The sequence below is a fragment of the Heteronotia binoei genome, chromosome 13 (genome assembly GCF_032191835.1).
Source record: "Heteronotia binoei isolate CCM8104 ecotype False Entrance Well chromosome 13, APGP_CSIRO_Hbin_v1, whole genome shotgun sequence".
Classification (NCBI taxonomy): Eukaryota; Metazoa; Chordata; class Lepidosauria; order Squamata; family Gekkonidae; genus Heteronotia; species Heteronotia binoei.
The window spans coordinates 44,260,673-44,274,094 of NC_083235.1; the positions used below are offsets into that span (position 1 = coordinate 44,260,673).

A 13,422-nucleotide genomic window follows, 5' to 3' on the forward strand; every position below is an offset into this window, starting at 1 on the left:
CCTTCTGCATGCCAAGCCAAAGCCGCTTTCTAGCTGCTTATACTGCTTTCTAGCTGTCTTATACTGACCTTTGGTCTATCAAGATGGGTATTATTCAGAGATGGAATTCTAGTCGGAGCTCCTTTGCATATTAGGCCTCACCCCCTGATGTAGCCAATCCTCCAAGAGCTTACAAAAAAGAGGGTCTAGTTCCATAGAACTTACAGCAAAACCCAAAAAAGAGTTATAGTGTTTTAAAGGCAATCTTTGTGTGTGTGTGTGTGTGTGTGTGTGAAATCCTTTTCTGTTTGCCATTGGAAGTTGTGGAAAGTACTTCTGAGCATCTTTTAATAGAGGCATGTGAGAGTCCTCAGATCTGGGGTGACAGAGTGGCATCAGGAAATACTTCTTAGTTTTAGGAAAGGAGAATCTAGGTTGTTTTTGTAATAGTTATTTGAGGGTGGAAGATAAAGTGAGTAAAAGTTTTACACTGCCCACAAATAACGTTCCTGAAATGACCAATAATATTAGTACTGGGATCAATGACTAGGAGTTGTTGCATTCATAGGATGTAATAGAATGCGGGCAGAATGAATTACTACAGAAACTCTGAATGTGCCAGTATTCTCTTAATGGATTGCAAAGCATGTCTCTCTGCTGAGAGCGAGGGCTGCTTTTGCTCTTTCCTCAGGATCGGAGGAGTGCCTGTGGGGGGAGCGCGGCAGGGAGGAAAGCCGGACGAGAGTCGAGATTGGCCAGCCGCTGGCCGTGAAAGCAGCCTGAGGGGATAGGGTTGCCAATCCCCAGGTTGGGGGCAAGGGATCCCCCAGTTTGGAGGCCCTCTCCCCACTTCAGGGTCATCAGAAAGCAGAGGGGAAGAGGGAAATGTCTGCTGGGCTCTCCATGATTCCCTATGGAGACTGATTCCCATAGGGTGTAATGGAGAATTGATATAGGGTATAATGGAGAATTGTCGGGTGTCTGGGGCTCTGGGGGGGCTGTTTTTTGAGATAGAGGCACCACATTTTCAGCATACCATCTAGTGTCTCTCCTCAAAACACCCTTCAAGTTTCAAAAAGATTGGACCAGGGGGTCTTATTCTATGAGCCTCCAATGAAGGTGCTCCTAGCCGTTATTACCAATGGAAAGAAAAGGTCCCCTGTGCAAGCACCAGTCGTTTTTGACCCTGGGGTGACGCTGCTTTCACGTTTTCACGGCAGACCTTTTTAGGTGGTGGTTTGTCATTGCCTTCCCCGGTCATCTACACTTTCCCCCCAGCAAGCTGGGTACTCATTTTACTTCCTGTTTCCGGCAGTGGCATTTGGGGGAAATGATGTCACAGGAAGTGATGTCACTTCCTGCTTCCGGCAGGTGGCACAGGGAAAACGATGTCACGGGAAGTGATGTCACTTCCTGTTTCCGGCAGTGGCATGACGTCACCGGAAGTGACGTCACTTCCGGTTTCCAGCGGGCGCGCACTTCGCGCGCGCACACACACATTCATCCCCCCCCTCAAGGTGTCCCTGGCTGGCCTGCAGATATTATGGCCACCCTACTCAAAACATTGACCATGAGATTTCTGTAATGAATGTCAGTAAATCAAAAGTAAGTTTGCAATTTACAGATACACACTTGAACAGCATTCTCAAGATTGCTACAGCACAGACATTGTCTCCAGAGTCTGATGTAGGAATTCAGAGAAAGAGGTGTCATTCATCAGAGACTGTTAAATGAATAAAATATTGCAATAGTTCTAATCTTTTAAGCATGTTTTAAGTTTTTTTTTAAAAAAATCTTTAATTACATTTGCTTGTGTCCACTATAAAGTTTGTCTTCCCTACCTGGCATTACATTTTATGACACATGTGGTCCAGCCTGACGAGGTCTCATTTATGTGAGATTTGGCCTTCATAACAAATGAGTTGACACCCCATGCTAAGACTGTACTATTCTGTACTATGACAAATTTGTTTGCTTATGACCTGTTGGTCTGTGAGCATGAAGTATAGAATAAAGGAAATAAAGGTCTCTGTAATCTGGAGATTGTTATAATTCTTGGAGAACTCGAGGCCCCACCTGGAAGATGGCAACTATAGCTGTAGTGCTAGCATAATTCAAATTGCACCAGTCAATACTTTGGTGTTAATGGACCAATTCCTGTCAATCTGACATTGAGTATGGCATTTCTGTGAATACACATTTAAAATACAGATCAAATATGACCACTAGAACTAGTGTGTGTAGAGAGAAGGCTACTGTGATACATTACTGGGATTGGTTAGAAAATGGCATGAATTGCTGTTTTGAACTAAAGTTGCTTGGTGGGTAAGACTTGAGTTGTGGACTGTTTCTTCATTGGTACCATATTTAACATGAGCTCAATGGGTTGGCTTAAGCAAGTCCTTGTTGCAGCCTTGGCCCATTCCATCTTAATATAGGGATAACAGTGACCTGGTCTGAAGGATTGTTTGTAAAGATTTCTAGGAAATGAGCCAATTGGGTAAAATGTGCTATAAACACAACAGGCAAATATTGTCTATACCATGTCAGTTCTAAGGATGTTAATTAAGAAATCCTCGAATTACTATCATAAGCTGCCCTGAGCCCTGTTTGTGGGAAGGGCAGCCTAATAAATCTAATGTAATAGTAAAAATAATAGTGATACATATTGCTCTGCAGTAGAAAGATTGCTCAACACCTCTTTCACAATACTGTAAAAATTATCTTCTTTCATCATTTGATGATGTCTAGTCTTCTCCGTCCGAGTCAGTTTGGCGGAAACCCAGACGCTACATGTTACAGTTTGTAACATGTAATTTGGCCCTCCTCCATGACGTGTGCAACTGGAATAGGTATATTATCTTCTTCTGTCCCAAATTCATTCCTTATGTTCAACTGTACATTGCAAGCTCCTCAGGACAGGGAATTTTTGCCTTTATTCTGTAAAGTAATGGCATCTGATGAAGTGAGCAGTGATTCATGAAAGCTCATACCCTACTGCAAATGTTGTTAGTCTTTAAGGTGGACTCTTACTCTTTTCTACCCTTTGAATCTGAGAAAAAAATGCGATGGTTAAGAAAAAAGATAATCTCATCAAAGAGGAATCTCAGTACTCAACTCTGGGCTTAAATATTCAGTGTAACAACTAGAATGGTGATATGACTGCTGTTCTGTTGTGCTTGTAGTATCCTAGCTGCTGCTGCTGCTTACCATGTATATCCTTGCAAACAACCCTATGAGCAGGGGTCATTTTGTAGGAAAAGATTTGCCAGAGCTCATTAGTATATGCCACGCCCTCTGACATCACTGGAAGTGTGTCAAAAGGAGTGAAAGAGAAAAAAAATGGATGGAAGGCGGAATGAAAGAAAAAGACAGACGGAAAAAGAATGAGAGAAAGGAAGGAAGGGAGAGGTAGAAAAGATGGAGAGAAAGGAGTGAGAAAGACAAATGAAAAGGAAGATGGAATGAAAGGAAAAGACAGAGAAAGAATTAAAGAAAGGAAGGGAGAGATGGGGAAAAGGTGGGGAGAGCAGAGTCAAAGAAAAATGAAAGGAAAGATGGACAAAAAACCACCCACTGCCCCTTTGGAGAGGTTCCGCCATGCCTGGGCCTCCCCAGGCTACCCAGGGGGAGATCTCCCCAGGGACTGTCAGGAAGGCCCATGCATGGCCCATGTGCTCTCCAGCTGCCCACCCCTTGCCCCACCAGGGCAAAGAGCCACCCACTGCCCTTCTTGTCTTGGCCAGGCTGAGGGCTGCTGGGAGTGGGGTGGGGATAAGTTGCTTCTGGCTGACTGGCTACCCTCCCCAACCAATCTTCAATGCGTAGAGGGAAACTGGGGTAGGTGGGGAAGTCATGGGGGGCAGGCGGCTGCTGGAGCTTCTTGAGCAACCCTCTAGCGCAAACTGAGGCCTGCTTATGAGCCAGGAAATTGGCTTTAGTGATGTTCTGAGCATTTGCTGTCTATTGCTTGCCGAATCAGGATCAAGGTGTTTGTGCTTACCTTTAAAGTACTAAATAGCCAGGGGCCAGCCTGTCTCCAGGACTGCCTCTGTCCATATGAACCCCGTAGGATCTTATGATTAGGGGCATCTTCTGGTGGTCCCCGGCTACAGGGATGTCCAACTTGCTTCTACTAGGGCTAGGGTCTTTTTGGTCCTGCCCCCCGCCTCCATGGAATGAGCTTCCATTAGAAATCAGGGTCCTATTACAGTTCTGCAGGGCCTTAAAAATGGAGCTCTTCCACCAGGCCTTCAGTTGAGGCAGTGGACATCTCCTTGTTCTTAGGCCTCCCTCTAGGCTCCAGGGCTCCAGTTAATCGACTGTAATATCTGTTGAGGCATAAACTACAGTTACTGAAGTTTTGGACGTTTTAATGTGGGATTTCAATGTTGTATTTTTATTGTGGTATATGTATGAACCCACCCTGAGCCTGCTTGTGGAAAGGGCGGCATATAAATTCAATAAAATAAAAATAGAATAAATTTCTGGCCCTGTGAAGAGCACTTTAATATTAATGTCTTGGAGGTGGGAAATGTGGGCTGAGAAACTGAGACGTATAGGATATATTAAACAAACAAAAGTAACAGAATAAGAAACATGAACATTTACTTCAAGCTTCTTGAATTCTGATGTGTTTGTGTGTTTTGAAGATGAGACCCAGTGTCCAAACTCATGTCTTAGTGATTAGTGTTATCCATGTGCAGTAAACCTAATTCTGATTCTCAGGCAGCTGAATTACAAATTTCCTGCTGATTTTCTCCAGTTGCAAAGTGTATCCTAGGTTTACAGATGCCACCTGGAGGCTGGAAGAATTGAACTAGTGGAAAGGAATTTAATTGATTGATTTGAGTGGTAATGTGTGGGTGGAGCTTGGTTAGCAACAAAACGCATGCTTTGTGTGTCAGGGGGCGGGGGTTGATTTTAAATCCATGGCAGCTCCTTCTGGTATGGACTTTCCCTAACACCCTGAAAATTCTTACAGTTGCCATTGTTGAGCTGCATGGAATGACGGGCTGATATCGTCTAAGGCAGATTCATGGATGTTCTTTACGTGTGTACTATGTAAAATTTAAAGTGGGTGTGTTAAAGCACGGGACAAAGGAAAAGATGAGCTAACAGGAGCTTCATATTTTGTTATGGTGTTCTTCAATGTAGGTTAATTCTCCATAGGTGTGTTTGAGTCCCTTAATAGGGAAGATGAGCCATTCCAGAAAGGACAGGATCCTGAAGCAGATGGAACCTACCTTTGCATTAGTCAAGCACTGGGTAGGTTGAATGCCCCCTCAGAGAGAACCCTTGTAGTTCTACATTGAAGTGACTACATCCTCAGTGCTGCTGCATTTTATTTTAAATTTGGTTTGTGATGAAGTGAAGAGTTCTTGAGTTCTAATGTCTCCCTCTTTGTGATTTTAGAAGAGGTCAATTTTTTGCATTGTGTGTATCTGCACCTGGAAGTTATAGCGACTTCTGGTGACTGACCCCTACTGGGAGCCTGGAAGATAATCAAAGAGGTGGCTGAATAAAGCCTGGCCCTACCTCCTGTCTCTGGTATTCCAAGGAGGTCTCCCATCCAAGTACTTGCCAGTGTCAACCCTTCTTAGCTTCTGAGATTTGACGGGATCAGGCTTGCCTAGACTATCCAGTCATGGCAAAGATTTTTTAAATTATTCTATTCCTTTTTCTAATGCTACTGTTGGATTAGTATCTCAGTCTACAAAACTTGTGGACAGCATCAGATAACATTCATGTAATGGTGACATACAAGGATCACTGGAGTGATGGGTGCCATATGGTGGAATAAATTTAGGAGGAGGGTATGAGTTCATAAAGTTCAACAGAACTTGTCCAGTCTCTTGCCTTAAAAGGCTACATAATGTTCTACATAATGAAAGAACAATTAGTAGAATACATAGGAGGAGGCTGCCAAAGATATTAAGTGTGTAATGCAATCTGATAAATATTAGTCCATGAGTGTGACAGCTAGACCTATTCAAGAGCTGGTGACTTTGATGTTTTCTCAGGTCTGTTAATATTTCACTGACTGGTTTAAATTTACAAGTACGGTAGTGAAATAATAGAGGATGTCCTAACAATTCAGTTGAATTTCACAAGGGACTTGGTGTTCTGTTCTAAGCTACCGTAGTTGCTCTCTCACTTAACGGATTGTAAACAACTTTTTAAAATACCTTGGTGGGTGACTCTTGTGTTTGCCTCTCCTCTCTGTTCATCTCCCAAACAGCCATGTCAGTCATTCTGAACTTCCAGTTTCTTGAAAGATTTGCAAACTTTGTGTGTGCCTCAATCTAAAATTCAGAAATGATGTTTGTTTGGTTTTTTTTGCTCCTCCCAAAGGTACCAAAAGGCAGCTGAGGAAGCAACTGCAGAGAAAAAAAGAAGTGTAAGTATTTAAATTTTTAAAAAATGGACAAAGTTCTCAATTTCTGTATTTCCAGCAGTGGCAGCTCTTAAGGACAGCTGATCAGTTTGCTTACTCTCTGTTTGTCCCTTCATCTAGTGTCGACTGGGAAATTTTCCTTACATTCTGTTTTTTGCCTTCTTATCCAGATCTAGCTCTGACCCACTTTCTAGTCCCTTCAGGGGTTGACTGAAGCACAAGAAAGTCAAGTGACTTTCCTGAGGTCATGCATTGACTTACTGTACTGGCTTCTCAGAAACTAAAATGCTCCCAGCTCCCAATTCCTCTGTCCTAACCTGAAAACATGAATAGCTCTTTCTGTGCTCTAAAGTAAAGGTAGCTGTTCAGATTCTGGGCCTCTCCTTCATTCATTCCTAAGCTTTGAAGGTTAAATGGATGCTGTTGACAAATCTTACTTGCTGTCTGCACTGTTCAATATAGAGTACCTTTCTGTTTTTGTTTTTTGTTTAAATACAGGCCCTATTGCTTTGGGCAATAAGGCTAAAATTGATTCCTTTTCTCACCACCATGTTTCTGAAATGGCCTCTGTGCATATCTGAAGTGTGTATTTCACTGCTTTCTAAAAGAATCTTTAAGCCATACCAAATATCATGCACTGCCCATTGCCACAGAGGCATCTTTACAAAGTGATGTAGCATCTTGTCTAGGCCAAGCCTTTATCTTCATGCAAGGCACTTGTGATCTTTGATCTCCCACCTAAATATTTTACAATATATCCACAAATAAGAATTAATGTACCAGTTTGCTGTCCCTAGGATCTGTACTCTTAATAAACAGAATCCTGTTCAAGGAGCTCAGGAGCTTTGCCTTGTCGAAAACAGATGACAGGTTCACAACTTCATTTATTTTGCAAACCTGAAATAACCTCTAATTTTTTTTGTAAGTTTGTTAAATAATATTTAAAATGATAGTTTACATTCTAAAATTTTGAAACTGAAAACACAATAAACTCCTGCTCCACTGCAGTATTTAGCACATGTCCTGAGGCTTAAAAGATGGTTTTGCCTTTAGGGGGGGGGGGTTGATTGCATTATGGTTGACAGCACACTTGAGCTTAAAGAATTCTTACAGCACCTACCCTGGTGCACCAATGTTACCACATTCTGGCTGTAGTGGTCTTAATATATGGCTGAAAGCCTTTGATGCTGTTGGGCATTTGAAATTCCACATTTGAGCACTTTGTGTGGAAAGTTAAGCTCTGGGTTAGTCACAATGCTTAGAAACTTGTTTTAAAACAATTTTATTGGTAACATATGGTAATAAATCTATATCTTACATCTTTTAAAAAAGCTTCTTTTATCTACCCCATATATTACTTTCTACCCACCCCTCCCCCCGCTACTTGACCCCCGCCGGTGTTGTTTACTTAAAATGCAAATATTTAAAGGTACCCTTAACTATTAAAACAAAAAATTATATTCTTCTTTTTAAAACTTAATCATTATCAAAGATTGTCCAATATCCTTTTATTTTCCACTCTTTTTCTACATATCTTCTAAACTTTTTCCATTCTGTCATAAAAACTTCTAAATCATAGTCTCTTAATATTCTTGTTAATTTGTCCATTTCACTCCATGTCATAATTTTTATAATCCAATCCCATTTCTCTGGTATTTTTTCTTGCTTCCACAACTGCGCATACAATGTCCTAGCGGCTGAGAGCAAGTACCAGATTAAAGTTCTATCTTCTTTTGGAAATTTTTCCATTTGTAGTCCCAACAGAAAAGTCTCTGCAACTTAAACTCATATCCCAAGATCTTAGAAATCTCTTGCTGAATCATCTGCCAAAACATTTTAGCTCTTTCACAAGTCCACCACATATGGTAGAAAGAACCTTCATGCTTTTTGCATTTCCAACATCTGTCTGGCATCTTGTTATTCATCTTTGCCATTTTTTTAGGAGTCATATACCATCTATACATCATCTTAAAACAGTTTTCTTTAATACTTTGACATGTTGAAAGTTTCATAGAGTTCTTCCACAAATATTCCCAAATTTCCATCTGTATTTCTTTATTTACATTAATTGCCCATTTAATCATTTGCGATTTCACTACTTTATCTTCTGTAGACCATTGTAGAAGTAATTTATATACTTTTGAAATTAATTTATCATTGTCTCCAAGCAGAACTTTTTCCAATTCTGTTTACTCTTTCCTTATTCCTTCAGTTTTAATATCATTCTCCACCAAGCTTTTTATTTGTTGCATTTGAAACCAATCATATTTATAATTCAACTCTTCAGCAGTTTTCAGTTCTATTTTGCCACTTCGTATTTTTAATAGTTGATTATATGACAACCACTTTTCTTCGCCTATCCCGGCCGTTATTTTTATTACTTCAGCTGGCACTATCCATAATGGTCTTCTCTCATCTCCATATTTCTTGTATTTAATCCATGTATTTAGCAAATTATTTCTTATATAATGGTGAGAGAAAAAACCATCCATTTTCTTTTTTCCATAATACAAATACGCGTGCCAGCCAAATTTATTTCCGTGGCCTTCCAACACTAAAAGTTTTTTGTTTAACAACGTTATCCATTCTTTCATCCACACTAAACAAACTGCTTCCTGATATAATTTTAAATTCGGCAGTTGAAACCTACCTCTTTCTTTTGCATCTGTCAAAATTTTCATTTTAATCCTTGATTTCTTCCCAGCCCACACAAATTCTGAGATTGTCCTTCGCCATTTATCAAATTGTTTGCCATCCTTCACAATCAGAATAGTTTGAAACAAATACATTATTATTGGTAAGATATTCATTTTGATTGCAGCTATTCTACCCAACAATGACAAATTAAGCTTATTCCATTTTAACATGTCTTCATCCATTTTACGCCATAACTTCTCATAATTATTTTTAAACAGATCAATATTCTTCATTGTTATCTCCACCCCTAGGTATTTTACCTTAGAGGTGACTTCACAACCCGTTAGTCTCTGTAATTCTTGTTGCTTGTTCATCCACATATTTTTACACAGAATTTTTGATTTTTCTCTATTAATATAAAGTCCTGCCAACTCCCCATACTCTTGTATTTTAGCTAGCGGCAAAGATGTAACTTGTATGGGGTTTTCATTTAGAAACATATCATCAGCAAAAGCTCCATATTTGTAAGTAAATCCTTTTATTTTTCTTCTATTTCTTTTTCTTCTTGGATCTGCATCAATAATATTTCAAGAGTCATTATAAACAACAATGGTGAAAGCGGACAGCCTTGTGTAGTACCTTTGCTAATTTTCATATATTCTGTAAGATCTGTGTTTATACACAACCTTGCACTTTGTTCAGAATATATTGATTTTATCATAAAGTTTTCACCCAGCTCCATTTTTTTCCATTACTGCAAACATAAAGTCCCAATTTAAATTATCAAATGCTTTCTCTGCATCTGCAAAGAATAATGCTACTTCTTTTTCTGGATGTCTTTCATAATATTCTACAATATTTACTACAGTTCTAATATTGTCTCTTTGTCTTTTGGGAAGAAACCCTGCTTGATCTTCCTTTATAAAGTTTATCAAATGTTGTTTAAGCCGTTCTGCCAAGATTCTTGTAAATATTTTATAGTCATTATTTAATAGCAAAATTGGTCTATATTTTTTTACGTTCGTGACATCTCTATCTTCCTTAGGTATCAACGAAATAACAGCTTCTTTCCATGTGTTTGGTATTTTCCCTTTTATTCTTATCGTATTCATCAACTTCTGCAATTTTGGTATTAACTCATCTTTAAAAGTTTTAAAATATTTAGCTGTATATCCATTAGGCCCAGGTGCTTTTCCATTCTTCATTGCGTTAATTGCTGCTTCAATTTCTATTTTTTCAATTGGATCATTCAAAACTTTTCGCATATTTTCAGTTAAGGGCTCTATTTTTATCTTTTGTAAATACTCATCCATCTTCTCTTTCTTTATTTTAACACCTTTAAACAATTTGGCATAGTACTTAAAAATTCTCTTTTTATTCCCTTACCACTTATCTTCCATCTACCACAATTCTGTTAATAATTCTATTTTCTCTTTTTCTTCAATTGCCAAGCCAAATACTTTCCCAGTTTATTTGCTCCCTCAAAGGATTTCTGCTGAAGTCTTTTCAAACTCCATTCCACTTCTTTATTTAACAAATGTCTCAATTGAGTTTGTAATATTGTAATTTCCCTTAAAATTTTCTTTTCCCCTGGCCTTTTTCTCAACTTTCTTCCTTTTTCTTTATTTCATTTTGAATGTCCAACAACTGTTTTTCTTTTACTCTCTTATCTTTATTATTCAAAGTAATCAACATTCCTCTCATTACTGCTTTATAGGCATCCCAGACCGTCTAAAAGTCAATATCCTCTTTGTCATTCACTTGGAAAAAAGTTTTAGTTTCATTTTCTAGGTATGTCACTGTTTCTTTATTCTGTAGCAAATCTTTATTCAATCTCCATCTTCTCACCTTCTTGGACAATTTTGTAATCCACATTATTGGGTTATGATCAGCACCAATTTTAGGTAAAATCTCTATTTTCCTTGTTATAAGACCTAAATCTTTAGTTCCCCACAACATGTCAATTCTAGAAAAAGTTTTGTGTCTTGCAGAAAAGAAAGTATAGTCCTGAACTTCAGGGTTAAATTTCCTTCATATATCTTCCAAATTTTCTTGTTTAACCATGTCAAAAAAAGACTTTGGCAATTTTCCTTCTTTACTATTGTTTTTTCCCCCCTCCTGACCTGTCCAATGAGTTCTTAACTGTTCCATTAAAATCTCCCATTATCAAAACTTGGTCATAGGTCAATTCATCAAGCTGTTGTATAATGTCTTTTAAAAAAGCATCCTTTGCACCATTAGGCGCATACAATCCCAATAACAATGTTTTTTTTTCCATTTAATATTGTCTCTACTGCTACAAATCTTCCATCTTTACCTTTAAACACTAATTTTGGCTCCAATTCTTGTTTAATATAAAAAAACCACTCCCCTTTTCTTCTGTTCAGCCAGTGAAAAAAAATCCACTCCCAGTTGTTCCATAAAAATTTATAATCCTTTTGTTTGATATGCACTTCTTGCAAACAAATTATATTACAGTTTTGTTTCTTATTCCAATGAAATGTTGCCCTTCTTTTTTGTGGAGAATTTAGTCCATTTACATTCCAAGACAATAATTTGTAATCCATCATGGTGCAAATTCTTTATTTTCTTCAAAAAATCTACGCATATCCTGTGCATTTGTAATTGTGATTCTTTTCCCCTGGAGTTCAAAGCTCAAACCTTCAGGTATTATCTATCTAAACCTCATTCCATTGTCTCAATTTTTCTGTCAAGTTTTTATATGTTCTTCTATCATTTATTACATGAATCCTTCATGATTCTCACTCTACTGCCTCCCACTATCAGTGTCTTTTCAAAGTTTTTACTCATGATCCTTCCCACCATTTCCTTTGTCATATATTTTATGACAACATCTCTTGGTAAGTTATTTTTCTTGGCATAAACTGAGTTCACTCTATACATATAGTCATACATGTTTTTAGACTCTTCAGGGTCTTCCTCTGAAAATTCTGCAATTTTTATTATATATTCTTTTAAATCACCATTCTTTTAAATCACCATCCTCCTTTTCAGGTACTCCTCTCAGACGTATCTGAGTCTCCATCAATTTGCAGTCATGGATTGTCACTTTTTCTTGCATTTTCAACAAGGTAGACTCATATACTTTTATTCTGCCTTCTACCTCCTGCACTTTCTTAAATGTTTCCTCAGTTTCCTTTCTGAGATCTTCCATATCTTTTTAAATCTCTGCAATAATTTCTTTTTTCAATTCATTTATCATCTCTCTCACCCCTTTCATCATTCTGGCCTCCATTGCCTCCAGTTGGTCCTGCATTTTTTCCAATGAAGTAGCCCTTGTATGGGGCTGCTTGTGTTCAGACATTTAAAAAACAGCGAAAATTTGGACCTCACCAATTTCCAATTCGACTATCAGATTCAAAAGAGTCGGCCTTGCCCTTTATAACGAGCCCAATTTTGCCATCCTCAGAGCTCCCAAAGTCAAGATATTTATTTTTAAAGTTTTTAAATTTTCCAAAATGGCAGTCGCAACTTTTAATGCTCCTTACAATTTTTTTCCCCTTTTAAAAACATACAAGGTCCACACAAATAATATGACCAATAGTATTTATCTTCTTACCCTCTTCTCAGTTAACTCCAATAATTTTTAATGTCCCGAATTCTTTAAAAACATTGTTTTTATTTTGACCTCCCAGCAATGGCCACTGATGTTTCTCAATGGGAGTAAATTCCTAGAGTAGGTTTTCCTTCCGCTACTTCCTGCTTTTGTTGCCACGAAGTCTCATTCACACCGGTAAGAAGATCTCACGATACTTGACGTGCTTCCTGTCTTGCTTGAATGTGCTGCAGGCCTGTGACAAGGTTTTCAAAACCGCAAGTAGACTAAACAATAAATTCCTTTCCACTTTTTAACACTGTCTTTTAAATTTATAAAGTCCAAATTTCATCTCTTCCTCCCCTCTTCTTCCAGACTTTCTAGATTATCCTTTCCCACCTTTTAAATTTATTCCATTAAGCTGTAAATAGTTCCGGAATGAAAGATAGTAATTTGTACCTTCTCTTCCAATTATCTAAGTTCCCACCGGTCTTGCAAAGCTTTAGATGTTTAGCAATGTCCAAGAAGGCTAGGATCCTGTCGAGCTTATGTCAAATAAATGACTCTGAAAATGCAACTCTTCCTGGAGACCCCTCAAAGCCTCAAAGGAGCCCCCCCCGGAATTCCCTTTTAGCCAAGGTAAATCTCCTCAAAGTTTCCTGTGCATATCTTGGACTAATCTCTGACTGAGAAAAGTAGGCAGTAGGCATTAAATTGCCTTCCACTACCCCAAACAGAAGTTCCAGCCTGCTCCCGTTATGAGAAGCAGCTCAGCTCGACGTTTTCCTTCCCCGGAATGCTTGGAAACTTGTGAAGGGGATAGTCTACAAGTAGACTGGGTGATTCGCAGCCA

The 13,422-nt window shown here is 38.6% G+C and overlaps 1 protein-coding gene across 4 annotated transcripts in view; it reads left to right on the forward strand.

Annotated features, from left to right (window-relative positions):
* LIMA1 (LIM domain and actin binding 1) overlaps positions 1-13,422 on the forward strand; it is an 85,711-nt gene that overhangs the window by 25,725 nt on the left and 46,564 nt on the right. For all 4 annotated transcript variants that reach the window (XM_060251953.1, XM_060251954.1, XM_060251956.1 and 1 more), the window contains exon 3: positions 6,334-6,379. In XM_060251953.1, the coding sequence (XP_060107936.1) occupies positions 6,334-6,379 (46 nt within the window). The remainder of the gene's footprint in view (positions 1-6,333; positions 6,380-13,422) is intronic.